The 25,593-nt window shown below is 34.4% G+C and overlaps 1 protein-coding gene and 2 long non-coding RNA genes across 5 annotated transcripts; 1 reads left to right on the top strand and 2 right to left on the bottom strand.

The window, feature by feature from the left end:
- Nucleotides 1-1,127: 1,127 nt before the first annotated feature.
- On the bottom strand, nt 1,128-8,121 carry LOC103935918 (beta-amyrin synthase). Of its 3 annotated transcripts, XM_009345740.3 has the most exons (15): nt 7,875-8,116; nt 6,208-6,393; nt 5,444-5,533; nt 5,036-5,233; nt 4,084-4,168; nt 3,795-3,961; nt 3,405-3,710; nt 3,152-3,271; nt 2,924-3,046; nt 2,752-2,850; nt 2,492-2,548; nt 2,174-2,364; nt 1,908-2,085; nt 1,641-1,805; nt 1,128-1,452 (listed from the first exon to the last, which is right to left on the bottom strand). In XM_009345740.3, exons 1-15 carry the CDS (start codon nt 8,073-8,075, stop codon nt 1,333-1,335), a joined length of 2,286 nt encoding a protein of 761 aa, XP_009344015.2. In that variant the 5' UTR covers nt 8,076-8,116; the 3' UTR covers nt 1,128-1,332. The 3 variants fall into 3 exon arrangements, with proteins under 3 accessions (XP_009344015.2, XP_048428390.1, XP_048428391.1); XM_048572433.1 differs by lacking the exon at nt 2,492-2,548 and having other exon boundaries at nt 7,875-8,119; XM_048572434.1 differs by lacking the exon at nt 1,128-1,452 and having other exon boundaries at nt 1,723-1,807; nt 1,909-2,085; nt 7,875-8,121.
- Nucleotides 8,122-13,073: 4,952 nt separating this feature from the next.
- Nucleotides 13,074-15,351, top strand: LOC125471737. Its single transcript, XR_007253814.1, has 2 exons — nt 13,074-14,443; nt 14,856-15,351. It is a non-coding gene; the product is annotated as an uncharacterized LOC125471737 (long non-coding RNA).
- An 875-nt stretch (nt 15,352-16,226) lies between these two features.
- Nucleotides 16,227-18,865, bottom strand: LOC103942111. The gene is made up of 4 exons (XR_007253810.1): nt 18,619-18,865; nt 17,986-18,078; nt 17,787-17,880; nt 16,227-16,804 (listed from the first exon to the last, which is right to left on the bottom strand). It is a non-coding gene; the product is annotated as an uncharacterized LOC103942111 (long non-coding RNA).
- Nucleotides 18,866-25,593: the final 6,728 nt, after the last annotated feature.

Raw genomic sequence — 25,593 nt, 5'->3', positions numbered from 1 at the left:
GCGTCACCTACAGTTAAACCAAGGTGCACATCCCCTAGGATGAATCGTTAACCAAGATAGGCCCACTGGGCTCTACTAAGTCTCAAGTAATGCTAATTCCAGCATTTCAGAACAATTCAGGATATGTTAACCAAAATTCAACCCTCGATCAACATGGTCATGAACGGTTGGTCAACAACCCTTCATTATCCAATCAAGAAGACCCCCACAACAGATTTCAGATTTGTGAATTCCTAAGAACTTCACATTAGTCACACATCAACAACTATAATTTCATTACTATCTAACGGTCGAATCTTTGCCTACCACAAAGGTCAAGTGGATGTCCTTTGTGAAATTAGATTCAAACAATGAAATCTCATTGAATGTACCTAAAAATGAAATTAGGACATCAATTTTATTCTAGGAAGACAAAGGCGAGTCACTGGTCGCGTGCCACAGCACCAACATTCCAGCTCTAGCTAATTTGATTATGTCACACGTTTTATGTACAAGACATTCTTTATTTAACTAAGTCTTCAACATCCCAGCTCCACCAACAATAAAATGATAAAAATCATTGCAAAAATAAATAAAGGAAGCAGAACCAAACGGATGAGTCCCATCAATGAGAAGTACTCTAGATCTAGCACACCATCCTTGACTTCAAAGGTTCCTCTGCAATATCCAGGTAAACAGATATTTGTGGCCCTAATCTAAGTATAGTGATTAGCATAGTTATATATGTGGCCTTAAGACAACTTTCTATGAAAATTTTTATGTGTTTCTTTGATTATTTGCCTTATGTTTGAGGGACTATCAAAGTTTATGGCCGTTTATTCTAAATTGTGAAAAATGCACTACAAGAATATTATCAATAAATTACTCAATCAATACAAAAACACTAGAAATGTACTATACTAAACAAAAAACTTTCAAATGACACATTGGTCTCATTTGAAAGTTTTTTCAAATTTATTGCATCTAATCATTTTCAAGTCCTTCCATCTTATTTTTGTACGTAGTATATTCTTAACAATTTTGACCTAAATTACTGGGAACACACCCTTGAGTAACATCTCTCACAACCTATTCGCCTTATAATGTTGTAATTTTAGTCATCTAATAAGAAAATAAAGAATTAAAAATACATCCGGCAGAAATAGATTTTTATTTTTTTTATTTTATATTTTTTCTGTTTGAAGAAGTATAATATCTCTGATTTCCAAGTAGGTAAATCTTACTTCCTAATCTGATTGATACACTTCTTGTATAATACATAATTTCAACAACTGGCTTTTATGCGTATTAATATATGCTGCATGTAAGAGCTACACGATACAGAGAGCCTAATCACGCCTTGGAAGGCAATGGAACCCACTTGCGGTATTCTGCAAGAGCCCACAGGGGGTAGATGTTTCTATAAGCTGCATAATGTAGCATACAATTCTTCATGAACACTCCAGTGATTTCCTGCCATACATGATTAGTGTATAGATGTTATAAAACGTTGCAAGTAAAAATTTGAGCATACGCGCGTATACGCAACACGATATGTTATTTTGTGTTTCATCCTTTTTACTAGTCAACCTTGCAATGCAAGTAAGGTTGGGGAAATATTTTTATTTTGTTTGGAATAGATGTTAGGGTAAGCAAGATACCTGCTGAGGAAAATCACCATTTTCCATCTGAGAGTTGATTATCAACTTTGCTGCACGATGAAGAGGTGCGGGGTCTCTTTCGGCCTGTCCTGCATAAATCAAACCCATCATAGCCCAAGCTGTGTGTACTAAATTTGATCGGTTTCCTTCAAGAGGAACGTACTCCTGTATCACCCACCACAGAGTGAAATATTTTAGTCTAAGACAATGAGATTAACTAAGAAACTTGGAGCTCGCTTCAAACATAATCCACCTCCCATATTTTACCTTTTTTGGACATGAAAGGTAGCTCTCTCCCCAACCACCGTTCTCTTTCTGGATTGTGAGTAAAAAATTAATAGCTTTGCGTATAACTGCACAATTGTTGAAAGTCTTGCCAGCAGCTGTTAACCCTCCAAGAGCAAACCAGGTACCATATGTGAAGCAAACACCCCAATTCCCGTACCTGGGAAAATGTTTCTTAACTAAGTTATTTCTCTGCTATAGTTGTTAATCAAAGAAATCAAAATTTTGATTTAATAATATGATATTACCATGAACCATCTTCCATTTGTATATTTTCAAGGTACTGTGCTGCATTGGTAATAAATTGATCTATCTCTTTCTTCCTGTGGCCAGGGTACAACTTCTTAAACAAAACTAAAGCCTGAATTGCAGATGAAGTGCACTCAACATATTCATGCTCAACAACAATGTCTGCGAAGAATTCCGTGGGATTCAACATCTGGGGAGAAAAAAGAAGTGAGAATGTCCAGTAAGTATATACTAATTAATAATGCCTTGAAAGACTTTAGTTTCTTACACATCTAACTAAGTTCGACAAAATTACTCCAATTCTTTAAAATTCTTACTTCTAACCATTCTGCTGCTCCAGCTGGTTCCCAGGCTGCTAAACCACCATTCTTACTCTACAATGAGCCATAAAATGAGTTTTGTAATGAGTACAGAGACCTAATAGACCGTGCGGTGAAGAACAAATGTCTTGAAATGCTACAAGTTTTTTAAGGTTTTTAAAGTAAGGCAGCATGCATTAGGTCCAAAATTTGATTACGGCAGGGAAACAAAATGCAACTCTACTCATATATATGACTCACTGACATAATAGTTGTACCTGTAGGGTAATTAGGACATTGACAGCATCGTATAACCGCTCAGGTTCCATTTTTTCACCAACCAGCTCCGGTGGCATCATCGATAAAAGCAGGCAACACTGTACAGGGGATTATGGTGAGGAAAATGGAAATAGCATTTAAGGTGGATAACAAAGTTGAAGTATTTGTTACCTTTAAACCCTCTGCAGTGCAATCAGAAACTTGCCATCCATGGTCTTGATCAGAGAAAGTCCACGATCCTTTGGAAATGTGGCGGTGCATGCTTTTGAAGTCACCCGATGGATTGTCCTTAACCTTTACAATTTGATTCCAAAACAGTCACTAGTTAGAACAAATTAATCGATGCACATATACATTTTACAAAAAATGAAAGTTCAGTTGACTATATAAAAAACGAACCTGAGATTTCTTGACAAAGTCATGTCCTCTAGCAAGTGTGGGTGCAATTTCATCGGTTAGATTGGAAGCAAGCAAAGCTTGAATGGCAAAACCAGTATCCCACTGTTGACTGCCAAAACTCTGCACGTATTAAGAAAATGTATCAACTTATAATGTTTTCCAATGATTTAGAAAGAGTAAACTTTTGAAACAGATAAAAGGGTAAAGAACAAATCATCGTATCATATACTGTATTAACAAAATGTGTACTAACTTGCATCTTCATCCCATCCTCAGCAACCCATAAATAATCTGGTATCCTGGCAAGATGCTTTTTAAAATAATCACCATTTGGATCTTCAGCCCAACAAGCCAGCATGCATAACACCTTTTCGACACATCCAATGGTAATGTATCTGCTGTTTTCATCTTCATAATGAATATGCTCCATTGTTACTTCGAGAGCCCTTTTCCTGATCAGCTTGTTAAATGGCCACCGAGTAAGAAGAGGCTCCGTACATATGTACAGACTATCCCACAGAAAGTCCTGTATCCAAGGATGAGGGTAGTAGATGTCCTCCTGCATTCAAATTACCGCAATCAGTTTATGTACCTAAACAGGAAAAAAATTGACTAATTAGCTATTTATTCAAGTTCAACATACTTTAGCACAGTGATGACGCACTCCCTTCCAGTTAATTTCGTCATAAGGCTGAGCATAGAGTTCTTCCCTTAATTGTAGTATGAGAGGTGTGATTGGACCAACAAATCTTTTCCCATATAAATATGACATAGGCATATAAACCATCCTACAGTAGCACCACATTTTTGCTGCATTTGCATGATGTAGAAGAGATTAAAAAAGAAGACTATAGGTAGAGAGAGACTAATTAAATCTTTTAACATGTGAAAATTGAATTATTTGTACTTGTGAAGTTCAGAATTGTGCTAACCTGGATGCATAGGAAGAAATGAAGGCAGAATCCAAAACTCTGGGGGCATTGGGTTGCTTCCGGACCACTCAAACACACCAAGTATCTGCAAGAATCAATTGAGCAAGAATAATTAAAAGGGGAAACCCTCTTAAATAATAGTAGTGCAGTGTTCTCAATGCCAAATATGACTCGATCGCTCTTTAATAGACCGAAATAGTTAGGGTTATATAAGATTTTCGTCTGCCACCTGTAAAGTCATATTTGACTTAATCTAGTTAAGAGGTGGGACCCCACCTTTAGAAGATATAAAGTAATAGTTAATTATAAATTTCACTTCATCTTTCTCTACTGAATAAAAGCTAAAAGTTTAATTGATTATTTGATTATGTCGGCGTTGGATATATATGGTATAAGTCACACCACTAGTTTGGAGTCAAATATGACGTTATAGCATTTATCTTTTTTTTTTTAGATTGCAACTCTAATAGAGGTAAATTTTAGTAAGGGGTTACCAGTATTATAGAGTGTATCAACAATAAGGTTAGTTTTGTTAATATTGACCAGTTATCATTAATAACTATACATCTTTACACGTTGTCAATATTCACCCGTTATCAATAACAAATAATCTCAAATAATTCGGTTATATATGGCATGTATAAATTACGAATATGTTGACAATTTGCCATAGTGATAGTGCTATTTAAGAACAATAGTTAACCCGGAGCCTAAGCAATTTGTCTTAGTGCTGCAGATAGGCATACCGAAAGCCAAGTTTTACCCCATGAGGGGATGTGGGTAACATTGCCTTCACCCGTTATCAATAACAAATAATCTCAAATAATTTGGTTATCTATGGCATGTATAAATTACCAATATGTTGACAATTTGCCATAGTGATAGTGTTATTTAAGAACAACAGTTAACCCGGAGCCTAAGAAATTTGTCTTAGTGCTGCAGATAGGCATACCGAAAGCCAAGTTTTACCCCATGAGGGGATGTGGGTAACACTGCCATGATCAAGAATCCACTTTCTAGCTCTTGCACAAGCATTGTCTTGGCCACCATCAGGTCCTTCTCCAAGAATACGCATACAAATGTAGTTGAGAGCTGTGCAAAACATGGTGCTGTGTCCTTCGATGTGTAATCCCCAACCACCATCTTGGTTCTGAATTACCCAAAACATTGATGCATATTAATTAGCATTATTTATTCAGTATTTTTATTTATACAAGCGGGATTTTGGATGCAGAAATGAAAACTGTTTGCCAACTTAACTGCAACCCTTGGTAGTTATTTAAGACAAATAAGCACATTTTGAAAATTTTTAATTTTATCCAATTTGTAAGAAAAAATAACAAAATGTATATATATGTACCTGATGATAGTATATGTAACGTAGAATTTCTTTACGGTGTTCTGCATGGAATACAGTGTTAAGATGCCCTGTAATGTAAACACACATGACCTGCAAATTTTGAGTGAAAAATTGGAAGGAGCAATTAATAATAACCCAAATATTTGGAGTTAGGTAAAAACTCGAGAAAATACGCTATTTATTTTTAAGCCCCAAAATGGGAACATGGGATTGCAAGTAAAATATTTTCATAGTCGATTGCACTTTTTGGAAAGTTGACGTTAGGTGTAAACTTTGTAGTCATAGAGAAACTTAGTTATTCCTCTCAAATTTTCAAAGTTGAAAGACTATATATTTAGAGTAATGCTAAGGAGATTAAATTCGTAGATAAAATTTTGTAAACTAAATAACATGAAAGTTGATAATTGGATTATGTTGATAAACGTGCTTATTCGTACTGTGACACATCATTTAGTTTACAAATTTTGTCTAGAAATGTAGTCTCACATATATATTGGGGTGATGCTAGAGATATTATCTATTTAAACCATAAGACATTGTCGTTAAATATTGGATTAGTACTGCCTATTTTCTATTAGTAACACATAACATAATTTACAAATAGGTCTAAAAAGTTAATCTACTTAGCATTACTCATATACATTGGATTCAAAACGTGACCTCATAAACTTTAAGAAGTTGGTGTCAATTTATCCATTAATATAAGTAGGACATTGTGTGGGTAAATAACATGATAGCAAATGGTGACAATGTTAAATACTGACCAAAGGAGGAAGGAAAAACAACGGGCCGGCATTTTCGGCAGGCCAATGGCCATCGCTAGCCTGCAACGCTGAAAAGAAGTGGACAGACCTTCTCAATGAAGCTGTGGCCTTTTCATATGTGATTTCCTCTCCATCCTCAACTTTAACTGGGGGAATTGTTTGTTTGAAGTTCTTCTCCCTTAGGAACTGTTGATAAGTGAACAGATAATTAAGTGCGATACTAATGAGAGGATTGAAGTTATGATTAAACAAATTTATGACGATGATATTATTATTAATTAAATTTTAATAAACCCTAAAGAATTATTGGTGATGCCCATCAGATAGGAAAATGAAAACTTTGTACAAGAAACAAGACAAACAAAAAATCTGATTTTTTATATTTATTATCATATTATTATATTCTTATTATTGTTATCCGCCGAACAAGGCTCCTTTCAAGTCAAAGTGGACTCCCTCCTGTTCCCAAATACGTACGTATAAGAACGCGAGGGGCCTGATAAAACCCCAACCAAGAATGAATATATTTATACCAAATGGTGAAGATAAATTAATATCAAATTCGACATCACAAGAGTCAAATTTAAGTGAATAAGAATATTATTAAATCTTAGTATTAAATGGTAAGAAGAAAATCCATTAAAATAGAGATGTTATTCGTATTTCAAAAATATCAATCGCACTCCTTCATAAAACCAAGGAAGAAAATATACTTGGGTAAGTGCAAGATAACATATGTAGAATGCTAATATTTTTATACAAAAAAATATTAAAGGTCGAAAAATTAAACTAATCAAAATTTCGAATGCCATGATGAATACTATTAATCAACTGAGTAACAAATGAGTAAACCTGTTGCAACAACTCCCAAAATAATAAGTCTTAATGATGACTACTCTTTCTTAAGTAATATTTTCTCTCCTCCTCAAATTATTTCACTTTAAAAATAAAAATAAAAGTCCAATACAAACAGATTATGAGAAATGAAATTACTCCCCATGGATCAAAAGTTAAAACTTAAAAGGGTCCAACGCTATTCACACACTTGTCTCCTCTCTATGCATTTTTAAGTGAAGGATATTGTTTGGGTTAGAGTACGTTATGGTGCATAGCTTGTTATGGAACTTGTGGATTTTATATACACACGTCATACGCTATATTTGGCTTCCTCATTTTATCTTCTTAGCTTCATTGCATGGCATTCATGTCGACAGAGAATACTTTATAGGTGTACTTGTAGTTAACGTATTTTTTACATACAAACTTTATTATTAGGATTACGTTTATTCACTTTATATTCTAAAAATCAATTAAGTTAAGGAACGTTTAGTTGCTTATATGCATCAAATGAATGGATGGTTGATAAATTATTACCAAGGTCGTGGATCATGTTCAATATATATAAATGATTAAATGATCTCGAAATTGATTGATTTTTTGTAAATATGATCTTTAGATAATGTGAAAAAGTAAAATAATGTCTTTGATTATTGTATGGTGTGTTAATAATGTGGGTGGATAAATAGGTAAATGGACACAAGTATTAATTGCTTCTAATAAATAACTACCTCGATGAAACCAAGTAACTAGAACTCACATTCTTTAGAAACATGATTTACGTTGCGTAGGCTAATTGCCGACATAAGTTTGGACGAACTAAAGCATACCTGCATTCGCCATAGGAGGTCACCACTGGGCTTAACCTGATGGCGGTTATTGTAGAAATGAAGACGAGCTTCTTCCATCTCAGCTCGCTCTTCGGTAGTTCCTGCTTCAGGGTCAAACTCAAATATCTGCCTTCCCACGAAACTGTTTGTGCTGTAGATGTATGGATCATTGCCACCATCTGCGACCTTAAGCTTCCACATTCTTCAATATTCTTTATTTAGAGAGAGAGAGAGAGAGAGAGAGAGAGAGAGAGAGAGAGAGAGACCTGTATATAGAAACTTAACTATGTTTTCAATGGACGAATGTATAAATGATCACCTTCCTTTGTGTATATATAGAGATCTGAACATAAAAATATATATACCCAGCAATTTTTATTAATGTTTTACCTAGGTATACAAGGTAAGTCAACGAGTTAGTTCAACGCAACACGGCAACAGGAAATTATTGAGCATATAGTCATTGAGGGCCGCGGATCTGTTTCTTGCCAATTTGGTCCTTCCTTTCTTTTTGCTTGATCTGTTATTACCATGTAAACTGGCATTGTGTCCATATTCAGTTTCTTAAGCGAGTTTAAGTCGAATAAAAGGCTGCAACACCTCCACACTCATAGATAAGAATGCATGCGGTAGAACTTTATTACTATCAATCATGCCAATTAACAGCCATACCTCAATGCTTCCGAGAGGTTTTTTAATGTGTCCGGGGGGCAGTATGGTAAATGTCACAAGTAGGAAGAAAGTTTTTTTTTTTTCCAAGTACCCCTCCACTTGTGTAATGACATATAAAGTATGTATTCGTATTCTAGACATACTGAAAAATCTCTCCAAAACTTCAACCTCCACTATGCGTTACAAGTACCAACCATTATTATCTTGAAAGAAAATGATGAGTGCTTTCATTCTATGAAAATCACTTAGTGTGTGCTTGTAATCATGATCACACAATGTAAATTATTGCTCATTGCATTCAGGGCTTGATGATGTTTCAAGTGTTGAGTTGAGTTTCCATCATCATTGATGAATTATATGATATGGCAAGTAATTTGTACATGACACGTCAATTAATAGTTTTACCTCATTAACTAATGATTACATGAATCATTTACCACATCATATAATGTGGTATAAATATATGGTCTGTTAGCATTACTCTATTCAAATAATGCGCAAAACTTTTGCAATTGATATCCTTTATTTTTTTTTAATTAAACAAAAGGTGTTGTTATTGACACTCAAAAAAAAAAAAAATCATTCTACACTTCTTATAAATATATATCTTTTTTTATAAATATAGAAAGTTAATTTGACTCTCACAATGACCTTTGTATAGTGTCAATAATATATCAAAAGAACCATTTTTCTCAATAACCTTTTGAACATATTTTTATAATGCAGTTCATGATTGAAGTGGAAATTGACCTTTGTATAGTGTCAATAATATATCAAAAGAAACATCTTTCTCAATAACCTTTTGAACATATTTTTATAATGCAGTTCATGATTGAAGTGGAAATTGACTACCGCTTATATTTCTATCATGCAGCTCATAATACATGATTGATGTCAATAATATTTTGTTATATTTGTATGATTTTTTTTAATTTATTATTAGTAAAGGGAGGGAGAATATTCGAAACTATTACAATAATTTAGGAGATAAAGAATTTTGAACCGGTTATAATGCATGTGTGAAAATTTAACATCATATTCGCTAAAATATTAGATTACATGCATATTTGTATGACTTTAAGTATTCGTTCAAATTATTGAAATGGACTACCACTTTGTTAATTAATGAAGTTCATAATGGCTTGAAAGTGTTGGTTTCATGGTTTGTATGCTCTCTATTTTAAATTAAATTTTATCAGAAAATGCTGCAACTTATGTTAAGAGCTCCTTATTTCTGTTACGAGTTACGACCATACGTAAGCTCGTGTAGCGAGTGAGAAATGTTTTAATTATTATTTTTTAATTCAATATTAATATTTATAGCCAAATAAATTTCTAGAGCTGGCTCTTAGGTTTAATCTTTTACGTTGGATGAGCTACACAGAACATTTGGCGCGGTTTACACTCGGGAAGGCAACGGAACCCGCTTGCAGTACTCTGCAAGATCGCAAGGGGATGCCAAAAAATTTTCTAATTTTTCTGTTGGAGTGACTCCAATACATTTTAGGTCTGGTGCCAAAGGCGGCTTGAATGAGTACGGAAACAACAGGTGTACAGGGTGAGATGCTCTGACTGGGAACTAGACTTCTTGCTTCCATCTTAGACCCTGCTGGCTTGATATCGTTCCCACGGTCCAATTTATGCCGTGTTCAGATTTTAAGCTGATAGCCGACAAGTAGAAGCTGTAATAGTTTGACCAAAGTAAACCATCTCAGCACTGGCATCCAAAATGGGAAACCAAATTCGCATCCAAAATGGGAAACCGAATCCAAATTCGCATCGAAAATGTAAAAGATGGATTTCATTAACTTGAAAAAATTATAGATGGTTGACCCCGAAAAATAAAATAAAATAATATATATATATAGGGTTCATTAAATATTAGTCCTGAAAAATCATGATTTCTAAACTTAAACCCACATATAATTAAACATCCAACAAAAACACAAAAATCAAATAAACTACCACATAAGAATATAAGTAACCTACTAATACAAATTATTTACAATTTTTGCCACCACCGACACTTGAAAATTAGCTTCAATCAAGGGCCTTAAAATCTAATTAAGCATCATGACGTTTTTTCTATTTATTTATTTTTAATTTCTACAACAATCTAGTGCATTACCTTAAATAATGACTACATTATTATTCGGTGTAATTATTCTCCTTATATATAATAGTTAAACATCCCTACTTTACCTGTATAAATAATATCACCCTATTGCCTGTAATTTACCTGCATTATATAAACAAAATATTCTCATATTTCTTTTTGCAATTTACCTGTGATATATGCAAATAATATTCTCATGTTTTGTTGGCATTTTCCCTATATTATGCAAGTAGGTAAATTAATATAATAGTAGGTAAAATATGCAAGTAGGTAAATTTCAATAATAGTAGGTAAATTATGCACACGTGATTTACCTACATTTTTTATGTGAATCAAATATCTAGACTGTATATGTAAATAATTTACCTATAGTTGGTTCTTTTCTTTTTCTTTGTCCTAAAATTAATTTACCTGCAATTTTTATCTCCTTTAATTTATATATTTTTACTTTGACAACAATTTTTTTTATTTTTTTTATATTTTGAAGTACAATAATTTACCTATATATAATATGGACACGTTGTAATGGTAAATTGGAATTTGAGAGCTAAACTAACCAACAAATCCCTACATTTATATGCAAAATATTATTTTTGTAAAATCATTAATTCTCCCTTACAATTTGTATAGAATTAATTGTGTACATTAAACATTCAATAAGGGTGTTTTAGGCATCCGAAAATTTTTAAATGGATAAAGTCAAATATAATTAATGAATTTGCTTATGTGAAGTCTAGTCAATGGGGTTTTATTTGAGCAAAAAATTTACATTGGGTTTTATGTGGAGAAAATTGAGTTCCATGGGCTAAAGTCATATTTTCAGATATATATATATATATATATATATGTATATTATAGATGGAAACCCCCTTACCATGAGATATAAACTCATGTGTAAAAGGAGAAGCATATTGTTGCAACCAACTTGACTACCGATATATTAGAATATCATAAAATAAAAAAATATATAAAACACTACATTATTTAACTTAAGTAACAAATGTTTAACTGCTCTGGGGAAGGAAACATATCCCCAGCTATCATCCAACATTGCAGTCCATAAAATTCATTATAAAGCAATGAAAGGAAGGACATGCCAGAAGGATAAACTAGGGCTGGGCACGGGCCGGGCCGGGCCCATTTTTGAAGGAACCAGACCTACCCATTTTAAAAAGTAACGGGGCGGGTCAGTCCGGGTAAAAGGATTTTGAGTTTTGGAATCGGGCTTTACCTGACCCGTTATCTATTAGACTCGCCCCGCCCCGCCCCACGGGTCCTACTCTTTTTTTTTAATTTTTTTTTTATATAATTTATAAACTGAGAATAGGCACAATCCGACTTCAACCGCCACGTCGGTTCCAGGCATGGAGACCCACAATCTGACCACAACAGGCATCCACTGCTTCGTGGGAGTGGATGCAATTAAGTTTACTAATCGAAGGACAATAATGGTGGAAGCTCCGTCGTCACAGCTGCAGCCGAGGCTCCGTCGTCGCAGCTACCAAAATCTAAGCCTCCCTTTGCAATCCACGCTCAAATCCATCAAAGTGAGTAATACCTTTTCTCCGGATCCCAAAACCCGCTCGGGTTTGATAGGTTTTTCGCCTCGTATGGCCCAAACAAGGTTTCCCTTTGCCTGATGGTGCTCGCCGAGAGATGAGAAAGGGAGGGGTAACGGTCCACAGGTGGTGATAGTGCTCGCTGGAGTGTGTGCCACTGTGGTTGAGGTCGTGGTGGGGTGTGGGTGTGGTGTGTCTGTGCTCCGGGAAGGAAAGTTGCAAAGATAAGGAGAAGAAATAAGGAGAGGAATGAGGGAGAAGGTTCGAGAGATTGGGGGAAGGGGAAATACGGGGAAATGGTGTGTGTGTGTGTGTGTGTGTGTGTGTGTGTATGTGTGTGTATTCTCATAGTGGAAAGAGCATCGAGTTGAGAGAGAGAGAGAGACAATGAGACAATCTTCTTAAGATTGAGAACTGTCACAGCCCACGAGGAGGAAAAAAGGAAGTGGCCTGGGAGATAGTAACGTTTTTAAACTGGGATGTTACAAACGGATCAGTCCAGGTACCCCTTTTTTTATACTTTTGGACCCGACCTGCCCCTAACATTCCAAAGCCCCGCCCCTCCCCAACCAGTTTCTCTTTTTAAAAATTAGGAACCGGCCCGTACCTGTCACAAACCATGATTACCCGTCCCGACTCACGGTTCTTATACCCATTTGCCCACCCCTAGGATAAACCCCATGAATGAGCTGGAAGTTCCAAGTCCCAAACACCATTCTTGACATCAAAGGTTGCAGAATTTTTTAGGTCGACGAGCCGAAGGCTTACTCCAACGACACCAATATTGTCCTTACTTTACCACTTGCCCAATTTGTCATGTGTGAGATTTTATCACAAAAGATCTCAGTGTTAGTTAGAGTGGGGTAATCCTATTTAAATTGCTTTCCTCCTCTATAAACTCATATGTAAAAGGAGAAGCATATTGTTGCAACAAACTTGACTACCGATATATTAGAATATCATAAAAATAAATAAATAAATAAAACACCACATTATTTAACTTAAGTAACAAATGTTTAACTGCTCTGGCAAAGGAAACATATCCCCAACTGTCATCCAACATTGCAGTCCATAAAATTCATTATAAAGCAACGAAAGGAAGGACATGCCAAAAGGATAAACCCCATGAATGAGCTATAAGTTCCAAGTCACGCCATTCTTGACATCAAAGGTTGTAGAATTTTTTAGGTCAATGGGCTGAGGGCCAGCTCCAAAAGGTCTCAGTGTTAATTAGAGTGGGGTAATCCTATTTAAATTGCTTTCCTCCCCGATGTGGGATGTCTGGCTTCCAACACGCCTCTGGCTCCTCCCACATCTGGCTTCCAACACGCCTCTGGCTCCTCGATGTGGGATGTCTGGCTTCCAACACGCCTCTGGCTGTGCACGTGAGCCCATCACCTGGCTTTGATACCATGTAGAATTTTTCAAGTCGTTGAGCCGAGAGCTTACTCCAACAATACCGATACTGTCCCCACTTTACCACCTGCCCAATCAGCCAAGTATGAGATTTTATCATAAAAAATCTCGATATTAATTAAAATAGGGTAATCCTATTTAAATTACTTTTCTCCTCTCCCTCTTACCGATGTGGGATTGTTGTGTTTGGCTCATATACTTATGAGTTGGCAACAATTTTGATAGTGTAACTTTCTGAATGCTACATTGAAATGGCAGCAGCCAATGGTGACTTTGTGTTTGGCTTTCGGTTGTGGCATGGAAGTCTTGTTTCAAGAGAAGACATGTTCACTGCCACAAGAAAAGTTGGAAGCAAGTCTTGACTTTGTGTTTGCTTGCACGCAATTGTGCATGTTTTATTTTCTATGCATTAAATGGCAAATGGAGAAAAAGTTGTACTCTATAGGCTAGGTATAGACTTTGGTGCATGCTAGGTAGGCCAGGTGACATTGATGTCATGTGAACTTAAGACTTTTTGGTCTTGGATGTTGGCATGGTTGCTATTGTATGCCTATAACTAGATGCAATATTTGTGCATTTAGTATGCTTGGGCTCTCCCATGGGAAAGGTTGAACATGGGTTGAGAGAAAAGCAAGAGAGCTAGAGTGAAAAGTATTTCAGTGAAAGAACTCTTGGGGTAGAGTGAGGCTCTTGGAAAAATTCTGTGAGTGGGTGTACAAGGGATTTAAGATTGGATTATGTTAATTTAACTCATGTATAACTTGTACTGTTATTCTCATAATGAAGAGTAATATCTCTCCGGGAAGGTAAGCAGGTTTTTGCCGAACCTTATAAATTTCTTAATGTCTTTATATCTTATATTTTATTCTGTTCAACTGTAAGTCTGTATTTTGATGAGGTAATCTAAACTTGGTTTTGCACTGACCGGCCAAAGCACAACATGGCTGGCTTCCAACAAAGGTCGTCTGTAGTACGATTCCAAAATAAACAGAGATTTGTAGCACCAAACCAAAACAGAGTAATTTTCAGTTTGTTAACCGCATTTCATTGATTTCTCAATAAATAAAACTTACTTCCTAATATACTGATTCACACTCTTTGTATATATACATATTTTCTCGAGACCACTGGTCATCGAGCTCATGAACCCTCATAAAATAGTTCTCCACGGTGGGTAAATATACTGATTGACTCTTTTGGATGAGTTACACAACACAGTCAATGAAATTCAAGGTTTGGATGGCACTGCAACCCACTTGCGGTATTCTGCAGGATCCCACAATGGGTAGATATTTTTGGGCAGCGAGAAAAGCATGGGCAGCAGAGGAAGCAAGGAGACGCGCAGCCTGTGCCGCACGGGCGAGGAGCCGCTGACGCAGATCAACAAAGGTGGGTGTTGTGCTAGGATAGCACCAAACCAATTGGAAGCCAACTCAAACTAACCGACATGAAACGTATCAAATGAAATGCAAGAACAAAAATAAAAGACACCAAGATTTAACCAGGTTTTTCAACAGTCAAGTGTAATTGGAATAAGTCGTCGAAGCAGTAGAAGCTCACCCAATAATCCACTATCAATCAAATGAGAGTGTTTACAAAGTGTTAGCAATCTCACAACCCAACGCCTCAATACACCCATTAACTCTCACTCGCCAAAAAAACAAATAGAGAAAGAAATATAATGAATAATTTCCTCTCTATACAAAGCTCAAAGCTAATAATACACAAATACAACTTTGATTAAGTGAGTGCTAACCAAGTAAGAGGAGCACACTTTCTTTTTCTCTCCAAAATGGGGCTGCGGCTCCCCTTTAATCTTCTGTTTTTTTTCTTTTTTCTTTTTTTTTTTTCTCGCGCTGCTGCCATCAATAAAAAAACAGTAGATAGCATCAGCTGCCAACTAACACCCTAGCCACCTCAGGTGGCTTTTCAAATGGGTTAAATAAGAGGCCCATTGAATGGGCTGGTGAGATCAATTAAAGCCCAATAGAATTTGGTCACAAATCAAACAGTGGGCAATGCAGGCATGTTAAGAATGGAGACCACAAACATAAGATAATCATTGTCCAGCACACGAAGAGTAGAAGGAACTAGAAATGTTGCCCGCCCATTGATACGGGAATATAAATTGTATAAAACATTATGTTTGAAAGATATAAAAGGTTATGCCATAGAAGATTAATGTTATTAACATTAAAAAAAATTAGGCAGACTTTCACATACAAAAATATTAAATCAATATCCAATTAAAAATTGTAAATCTTTTGGCTATCCATGTACAAAAGGGATCAGATCAACACATTCCACCTAAGTAGTTTCTTCAAAACGGGCTTTCCTATGAAACTAATCGATTAGAATTAACAAAACTGATGTCATGTATCCTTTTTTAAAATATACCAAAACAGCCATATACTAGAAATTGCTGCCCACGCATTGCAGCGGGATTAGAAATTATATGGAAGATGGATAAGCTAATTCTAAATCATCAAATTTGCAACTGCATTGTATGACAAACAATTGAAACCTTTTCTCTAAATTATTAAACAGCGTTTAGCATAAACTAATTTGCAATTCAAATGCATGAATGCAAAGATAAATTGTCAAATTTCATAAATGTCAAACTTCATTTAGGAAACTGAAAACCATGAAAAAATAAATTGATAAACATACAAAGATAGTTCACATTCATAAATGTTGAATGCTGATATATAATACGATGATCTCTGTTTCTCTCATAATTTTAAATAACATACTAAATTACCAATCAAACCAATCAAAATTTCCACTCCTTGGCTAATTTCAGAGAATGCCGAATCCAAAATCCACGAACCCCACACTGTCAACTGATTCCTTACCAAAATTATAGCAAGTATTGTTATCTAATTCCAAAAATGATGTTCTAGTACTCCTTGAAAATGCACTGGTTGGTGTATCCATCTCTCTCTAAGAATAATTGTTAACAGTAATCATAATAATAGGTTAAAAGCCTTGTGAACTATGTTATCAAGGAAAAAAAAAATGTCAACGAGAAATAAAGATAGAGGACCTTTACTGGTGTACTCGAGAAATTGAGAATCATTAGCTGCAAATGGCCTTTGATCGGATCACCTTCAAAATTCTCAGGTGCTACAGCTTCCCCGAGGATAGCTGTTCTGTCCAATACAACTCTGCAAGAATAGTCATTCGTCAATTTTAAGCAGGATTGGAAACAATTTCTTTGCAAACCAGTTTTACAATGTAGTAGTGTTGAATTGAAAATTCAGAATGAACTAGTTCAATCTACTCAAGAATTTTATCAAATCAAGACAAATGAGCCAAATTGTCTCGAATTAAACACAGTTGGAGCTTGGAACGCATAAAATGAAAAAGAACATTAGCCTATGCATTCCCAAACTAATTTTCAAATGCATGAATGTTAATTTGAATTTCGAAACCGATAATTATCTGATCGTAAACTGCAGAGTTACATGTTCAAGCTCTTCATCAACACATTCGCAGTTGGACTACAGAATAATCTAGCACAACTTAATTCTTGCAACATGAATGTCAATCTTCAAACGCAAAAGCATATTTAACAAATGATTATTCACAGAAAAGCACATTTAACACAGAAGCACTTTCACCAAATGATCAGGCAAGCAATTCAATTGTACTCATTCTAAAAACAACTAAAACAAAAGTTACAATAAATAAACAGATATATAAGCTTAAGCACTTCTAGCATCATTTCCCTGAATCTTATAAAATTATTTGGCCAAGAATTTGGGGAGAAAAAGATATGCAGGAACCTTTTAAGTGGAGTTGATGAAGCGTTGAATTGGATTTGGAACTTCGAAACCCAGGCATGGTAGAACAACGTTGTGTAGATGCAGGAGAGAAAAATGTACAACGACCAAACCCAATTCACCAAATGAAAAATAATAATAATAATAATAATTCTGGGTTATATATATCTACAGCAATAAAAAAAAAAATTTCAATCCATTTTTCAGATTCAGCTGCAAAAAAAAAAATGGAGAACTACACAGCTAGGAAAATTCGAAAACAAAACCATTAGATCCGAAACTATTGCTCATAGATTGGTGAATGTTCGAACTAAAACAATAAAACCCAAATTAAATCTTCAGAAATTGATTGAAAAGTCCTTACCTTGAGGAGGAAGACGAACGCCAACAACCAGAGACGCAAATTGGGAAAGGAAGGATATAGAAAGAGAAAATGATTGCACCCACCCTCTCTCTCCCTGTAATTGCGCACCCAAACCCCATGGAAAATACAACAGTAAGATAAGGAATTGAATGGCAAATCCAACAGTGAGATAAGGAATTGAATAGGATCTTCTGCTTACAAAGAGCATATACTTGAAGTTCAGAACAGTATCCAGAATCAATTTCTTCAAATCATTAACACCGCCAACATCTTTCCATTTCACATTAGGGACCTATAGGAAAACCACAAATAGGTACCCAATAAACAAAACACAGAGCAAGAAGAAGCCACAATTGCACTTGATTGTACTTAATTTGCTTAAAGCAAAACCACAAAGCAAATTCCAATAAACTAAGTGATCTATATGCTGGTATCCTAGTAAATTATCCCAATAAACTAAATCATCTAGAAGGATAAATTAGATAAAAAAAAAAACGAAAGAAAAAAAAACCTATCTCAAAGGTCTCACACTTTATGGAAGAATTTGAAGGAAATAAATTAAACTCATAGTAACATATATATAATAGGATGCTATTTTTTTAATACATTAAGTGTCAAAAAGTAATTATAGCCAAAATATCAACTGTTGAATTCCATGCTGCTTCTGCAATCTTTTACCATTCTAAAACCATTATTAAACCATTCCTCTGTATTCAGTCCTTGTAGCCAGTAAATGAGTTGTGGATATAATTCTAGTCAAAGTTGGAAAGATTATGTAGTATGCTAGGTAGAGAGGAATTAAACCAAAATTTATCATAAATTAGAGGCATACCTTTCTGAAGTAATCAGAGTCAGCACAAAACTGGTAGTACCCTGAAATTAACAATAAATTAAACAAATTGGATGATAAAAATCAAAACAGAGAATCCCTAAGAAGCAAAAGGAAGAAAGCAGCAGCAGGAGGGGTGCGTAAAGGCTACGTGTTGGGACTTGGGAACGGTTGGGAAAGAAGAACGTACGGGAAGCAAATGGAACGTACTGGAATCAAATGGGAAGCCCCGGCTTTTTCAGTCCTTCTTTAATGGACGGCCCGAGCAGAGTGTCTAAAAACATGGACGACCCAGATTCAAAGTGGACGCTCGAGACAACATTGAAATTACACCATTAAAGTGAGGGCATTTTCGGAAATACACTGTGTTTATAAACAGTGTTTCACTTTTTTGCTCTTTTTGCATATACTAGATATTTGTACCCGCACATTACTGCGGAATTAAAAATTTCATGAAAGATTATACAACTTCATTCTCTTCATAAGCAATGTTTGAGTTAATTTTGTTCCACTTAAGCAGCAATGAGAAATTGTAGAAAGGTAGAATTAACGTATGCCAAATGTATTTCAATAGTACTAATTATATAAAATTGGGAAGTCAAATAAATCATATATAGCCACAAAATAGTAACAGGTACGGATAAGATTAATCAACATCTACCAAACATGGATGTGGAAATTGAAATAATAAACCTTGTTTTCTGTTCAAAAAGTCATGCAACGATGGGAACATGACCAACTGGATAGAACTGTGAGTAACTCACTTCATCCGTAAACAAAAGAAATCCAAACCAAGTTCAGCAAGAATTATGCACGACCTTTTTGAAAACTATATAATGAATTATAAAAAATTCATTGCAGCCTGATAGACATATTCAAACATTTAATGATGTACAGAAGTTAACTCAATTAGCCACATTGAATATCAAACCCATCTACTTACCATCTTATCCAACTCTTATTTCGTAAATTTCTCTTGTAAAGAAGCATAGTTTTTCCTGAGCCCCACAATAATCTAGTTTCATTCTTCTTCCTTGCTTTTAAATAAGATCCCTATTATCAAACAAACACAATTACTGAAGTAAACAACTTCATTGAGGATTCAAACACACAAAATATGTTATTCATACCCATTTCATCGCGTTGCCGCTCAAACCATGAATAATTAAAATTAATAATAATTGCTCAAATCAATTACAGTATATCACAAATTATGTCATCTAATAATCAATAAATTTAAGAAAATTTAAAATGAAATCAAAATCTTTAAATGTCCTAATTTTCTCAAATCTCGGAAGCCAAACAATAACAATAAAAAAATAAAAAAAAGGAGATGTATGAGAAATGAAAGGATTTCAAATACAAAACCACCCATACTTAAATCAACTTAATTCCTGTAAAAAGTTTGGTATAAAACTTTCATGACACTTCTATAAAAATCCAGCATGCATAGTTCTTTTAAAATTAACAGATAACTTCATTTTAAACTTGTATAGACACAAATTTAATCAATTGATTTATATTTAAATAGAAAGAAAGTAGTGTTTAGTTTTACCTATTTTGTTTGGTGTCACTCCATTTCTACTTTTAATTAAAAGCTTGTAACTTTTACGCATTTCCTTATAATTTTTACTTCCCTTCCCTTCCCCTGCTGCATAGTAGTTCTCGTTTACCTACAACAAATTGAAAACCATTAGGAGAAAATAACTAAGCATTTGGTTATTAGATTCTTAGTAGGCAGAGCAAGAAAATTACACATAACGAAACGATTGAAACTTTAAAACCCACTTGCCGAATTAGGTTCTCTGACTGGCTAATAAGCATATTGATTTTAAACTATCATCCCAAACCTACAATGCCTGAGGTTTTTTTTTTTTTTTTTTGGGCAATCTAATTAATCATTTTTAATAGAAGAATACAATTCATATAACAATAATTAGTAGAAAAAACGAACGCAGTAATGTAAAAATCATGGGTTTACTTGAATTTTAAGGGCTAAGGACGATCATTTAATGGCACCAAGTTCCATTTTTAGTCAGAGTTCGAAACTGAATTTGAGACTCTTCTAGGTTCCTGTTAACAAACATACCATGGTGGACCAAATTAAAAACATATTTAAAGCAAAAATTATAATTTGAGTTTTTCTAATTTTTTTTCTATAAGAATTCTCATAACTCTAAACAAAAAGAAAAGTTTACCGCAAGGGAAACTCACCACAAATCGCTGGTCGATGGAGGATTTTTTTTTTTTTTTTTTGCAACGAAATTGGAAAATCTGAAAAAACTTGCAGCCGCAATTTTTCAGCAACAAACCTTCGGCGTCAACATTTTATAGCAGAGACACACAAAAGTTAGACACGAAGAGAAAACGATGCATTGAAAATTCTGGAAAAATAAAAAAAAGGACTTACAGTGACAGACGGCGGAGGACAGAGCTGCGATCGCGACTCAGAGAAAACACTAGCTTGATCCACGCCGAGAGGCAAAGTTTTGGATAGTGTAGAAATCGAAGGAAAACCCAAATCCAAGGAAAAGCAAATGGTCCTGAGGAGTTGAAGAAGCACGAGGCAGTTATCGGTAAGTTTGTTGTAAATAATAAATAATTATTTTTGTTAAAACATAATATTTTTTAAATTACTAATTTATTGTTATTGGCATTAATGTAGGTTCATTGGGATGTTGATAAAACCGATGAGAAGCAACAGATTTATGTGGATGAGCTTTTCAAGCAGAGTTTCTGGTAGTGGAAGTTCAATGTGTTGCGGGCGAGGGAGGATTGAAGTTGAGGAGGGTTGTTTTTTGTTTTTGTTTTTTTTTTTTTTAAATAAGATTGTTTAATTAGGTTTGAGTTTTTGATTTATAATAAAATAAAATTTTACAATATATACAAATAAAACATAAAAACAAATTAAAAAAATATGCATTATGCGACGATACATGTTTTCATCGTGTAATTTGTTGAAAAGAATAAATTATAAAGTAAAGGAAATAAAATAAAATAAAAAGGTAAACTTGTGCGATGAATGCTTCTTTTTTTGTCGCACAAATGTTATTCGCGCGACAAAGACTATGTTAGTCATGCAAAGGACTTTTGCACGATGAAAACCTTTGTTCGTCACGCAAAATCATTCGTCCAAAAGTGAAGCTTTTAATTTGGATTTAGCCATGTGCAGAGGTAAACTGCAAAAAAAAATTGCAGATTGTGCCTCTGCCCTCATCCCTTCGATTTTGCTCAATCCGGCATCCGTCATTTCCATTTTCTCTCAATTTCATCATCTAATACTCCCTCAATCTTCTTATCTAAGTTGATTGAGCTATCTCGGTAAGTCTGGTAAGCGTTTTTTTATTTTTTATTTGTTAGGGTAAAAGTATTAATGTAAATTCATACTGACGCTATTAATTTCGTTGTCTATAGGGATATTGTGCGTGATTAGCGATTGGTGGAGAATGATTGAGAAGGTATTTTCTTCGTTTTATTTTTTAAAAATATCAAATTAATTAAATTATGTTGAACTTATTTTGTTATGTTTATATTGTGTTGTGAAATTATATTTATATTATGTTGTCAAATTTGTACGTGACATACAAATATGTGTTGTGATGTATGAAGTTAAATAAAATTAACTTTGTACTTGTTTTTTATTTTTAGTAAACCTTAGTTTCCCATTCGAGGATTAGTTGGATTTCGTGCATGGATGCGAAAGCATGACTGCGGTCCAATTAAATCTTGAATTGTCCCATTATTTGGACAATTTGGGAATGGACAGTTATGTTGCATAGTTTATGGTTGAAGGATTAGGTTTCGATTGTGGGACCCATCTCTATCTTCGAGTACTCTTGGTGTAGGATCCATCTCCTTGTTCATTCAATTTTATATTATTCCTTTTTAGTGTTTCGGTTTAGTTGTATGCTCTGAACATGTTCCATAAATGCATATTCATAATAATTAAATTTACAAGTTTTATTTATGTCGGTTAATTGTTCTTAGTTCTCATGCATCTTGTCACGCCCCGACCCGCGAATAAAGACTATTCATGAACTAGGATATGAGTCATATCTTAACTATAGAAATAAATTCTACAATCAAGATATGGTGGAAAAATTAAAATAACTTGGCACGATTACACAATACATCATGTAACAAATCTTACATAATAAAAGCTTGAGTTTACCACATACAATTTATTGAATACGCAGCGGAAATAAAATATTAGTATACAAAATTAATTCATAACAAAAGTACCAACTAAAATAATAATTGAAATGAGTGGCTCTTGCCAATACATAAAATGTATGCAATGAGATGCATGAACGTACTCAGTCCCTTCTAATCCCATCAACACATACCTAAAACACCCAAGCCTACACGTCCCATACCATGCTTATACCACTTGGCTCCGAGTACGTTAGAATATGAGTTAACTCTTGTTCATCCCTTAACCCAATTTTTTGTAATTAAACTCTCAGTTTTCACTTTATTAAACAAGCACTTCCCTTAACGCCCAATTGTATATTCAAGCCCTTCCCCAGATGTCTGACATATACAAGTTTTCATTATTTTAATAATCAACCAATTTGTATACTCAAGCCATATCTTAGCTATAGAAATAAATTCTACAACCAAGATATGGTGGAAAATAAAATAAAATTTATAGAAATAAAATTTATATGGTGGAAAATAAAATTAAATTATAACGATTACACCATACATCAACAAAATCTTACATAAAATTTATTGAATACGCAGCGGAATAAAAATAATACACAAATTAATTCACAACAAAAACTAAAATAATCAAATTGTAACAATTCTTTCAAATGCATGAAATATATGCAAACGAGATGGATGAATGTACTCACTCCCTTTTAATCCTGTCAACACATATATAAGGCATCTAGGCCTACACGTCTCATACCATGCTTGTACCACTTGGCTCTGAATACCTTAGAATATGAGTTAACTCCCGTTCATCCCTTAACCCAATTTTTTTAAATTAAACTCTCAGTTTCCACTTTATTCAACAGGCATTTCCCCCGACGTCCAATTGTATATTCAAGCCCTTCCCCCAATGCTTGACATATACAAGATTTCATTATTTTTATAATCAACCAATTTGTACACTCAAGCCCTGCACCCTACGCCTGACATATAAAATTCATTATTTTATATTCAAGGCAAACTTCAGCCCTTGAATATCCTCACAACTCAAACACTTTACAAAACTCAACACAATGGACTAAACTTTCCTTCTTGCTTTGAAATGCATATGTATATATCATGTTCACATAGATATCAATACTCCCAATTTATATGCCATGTAACAAGTATATCAATAATCATCTGCAACACTAATCAAACTGTTAGTAGCCAAAATCGTACGATCTTATCAATAATATGTAGTATGGATAACACACAACAATCTAATTGAGAAATATTACTTTACCATTTTACTCCATCTCTCTTTCTGGGTGATATTGATGCATAAATCCATTTGAGTTCCATAAAGCAATTTTGTTGAGTAAGCTCTCATGCATTTTCTGGGATTTGTCTCTCTTATTTTACAACATTCTCAAGGAAAGTAAATGGATATTTTTGATGGTTTGATGGGAGTGCTTCTTATAGCAATGGCCTCCAAAATATAAATAGATAAACAACACAAGATTTAAGTGGTTCGCCAAATCGACTACATCCACTGAGTTTACTTTTATTGTATTTCACTATATATGAGAAACTTACAAATACAATGAAAGATGGCTTAAAGCCTTAACAAAATGTATATGAAAGATAAGGGGTAATATGAAAAAGGAGAATGGCTTTGGAGTTGCTCTCTTTTTTTTCTTTCTTTTTTTTTCTTCTTCTTCCTCTCTCTTTTCTCCCTTGTCTTCCGTTGGTTCTTGCTCCTTCCATTATAAAGATTGCTTGACATCTTCCTCTCCAAATAATTTCCACAAGGCAACAAATGTGTTCCAATAGAAACGCACCAATTGTTAACCAAGTGTTGTGCCAATCATTAGACATAAAGTGTGTCTATTGAAAGCAAGTGTTGTGCCAATCATTAGACATAAAATGTGTTCCAATAGAAACACACCAATTGTTAACCCAATCATCACCATAAAATGTGCTCCCATAACAAGGCAACAAAAGTTGTCCTAATCCTTAGCAATGAAATGTGGTCCAATAGAAAAACAACAAATGTGAAGCTAATTATGAACTAATGAATAATATGCAAGATGTTCCTTGCATCAAAGGCCACGTGAAATGTTCTAACCACAATAAGTTGTTATCTTCCTTTATTTAGAGTGGTGAATATCATGCAAAGTGGACAAAAGCTCAAAAGCCACGTTCAAAGTCTAAGGGATATGAATCCCACCTCTTCAAATTTTGGAGGGATGAATCATCACCAAACATTTAACTCTTAGATTCCTAATGAATACAAACTTGCCAACTCACCCTTAAGTAGACTTCCACCTTCACATTTAGAGTGGTGAGTAATCACCAAATCATTAACTCCTAATGTTACAAACTCTCCACCTCATCTTTGAGAGAAAGACAAAATTACTCATTTAGTCCAACCTCAAACTCTCGGCCCTTTGTGAGAAAAATAATCAAGCCAAACTCATCATAATCTCCTTCTCCATTTCAAACTAAAAATATCTCTACTTACATATGAAAATAAGACGAGCTAGTTTTTGAAATAATTTGTAGCAAAAAGGATTTTACTTTGAAACTATTTTACATATTGCAAGTAGGTTCTTGCATAAAATAAATCTAATAAAATCATTAAGAAAAAAAATAATTACCCACACACACATATAACCATTTTTTTTAAACATGGGGTATTACACATCCTAGTATGGCTTCGTCACCTTTAGGTGTTGACCAGGACGTACCTACCCTGGTGTTTGGTGAATATCAAGGTCGGGTGTGTCAGACAGTGACCTATCAATTTAGATTAACCAGGTAGAGTCATCCATAGAA

This window comes from the organism of the source record quoted next, unplaced genomic scaffold, assembly GCF_019419815.1.
Source record: "Pyrus x bretschneideri cultivar Hongxiangsu unplaced genomic scaffold, Pyrus_bretschneideri_v1 Contig61, whole genome shotgun sequence".
Lineage (NCBI taxonomy): Eukaryota > Viridiplantae > Streptophyta > Magnoliopsida > Rosales > Rosaceae > Pyrus > Pyrus x bretschneideri.
This window is presented reverse-complemented; position numbering and strand designations above follow the sequence as displayed.

What these genes read in the sequence shown, in the direction of transcription:
- LOC103935918 (XM_009345740.3), bottom strand. Translation starts at nt 8,075, where the DNA reads ATGTGGAAGCTTAAGGTCGCAGATGGTGGCAATGATCCATACATCTAC. An exon ending in TGCGTCATCACTGTGCTAAA is followed by an intron (nt 3,711 to 3,794) that starts GTATGTTGAACT and finishes ATTTGAATGCAG; the next exon opens with GAGGACATCTACTACCCTCA. An exon ending in ACCTTTCATGTCCAAAAAAG is followed by an intron (nt 1,806 to 1,907) that starts GTAAAATATGGG and finishes TGGGTGATACAG; the next exon opens with GAGTACGTTCCTCTTGAAGG.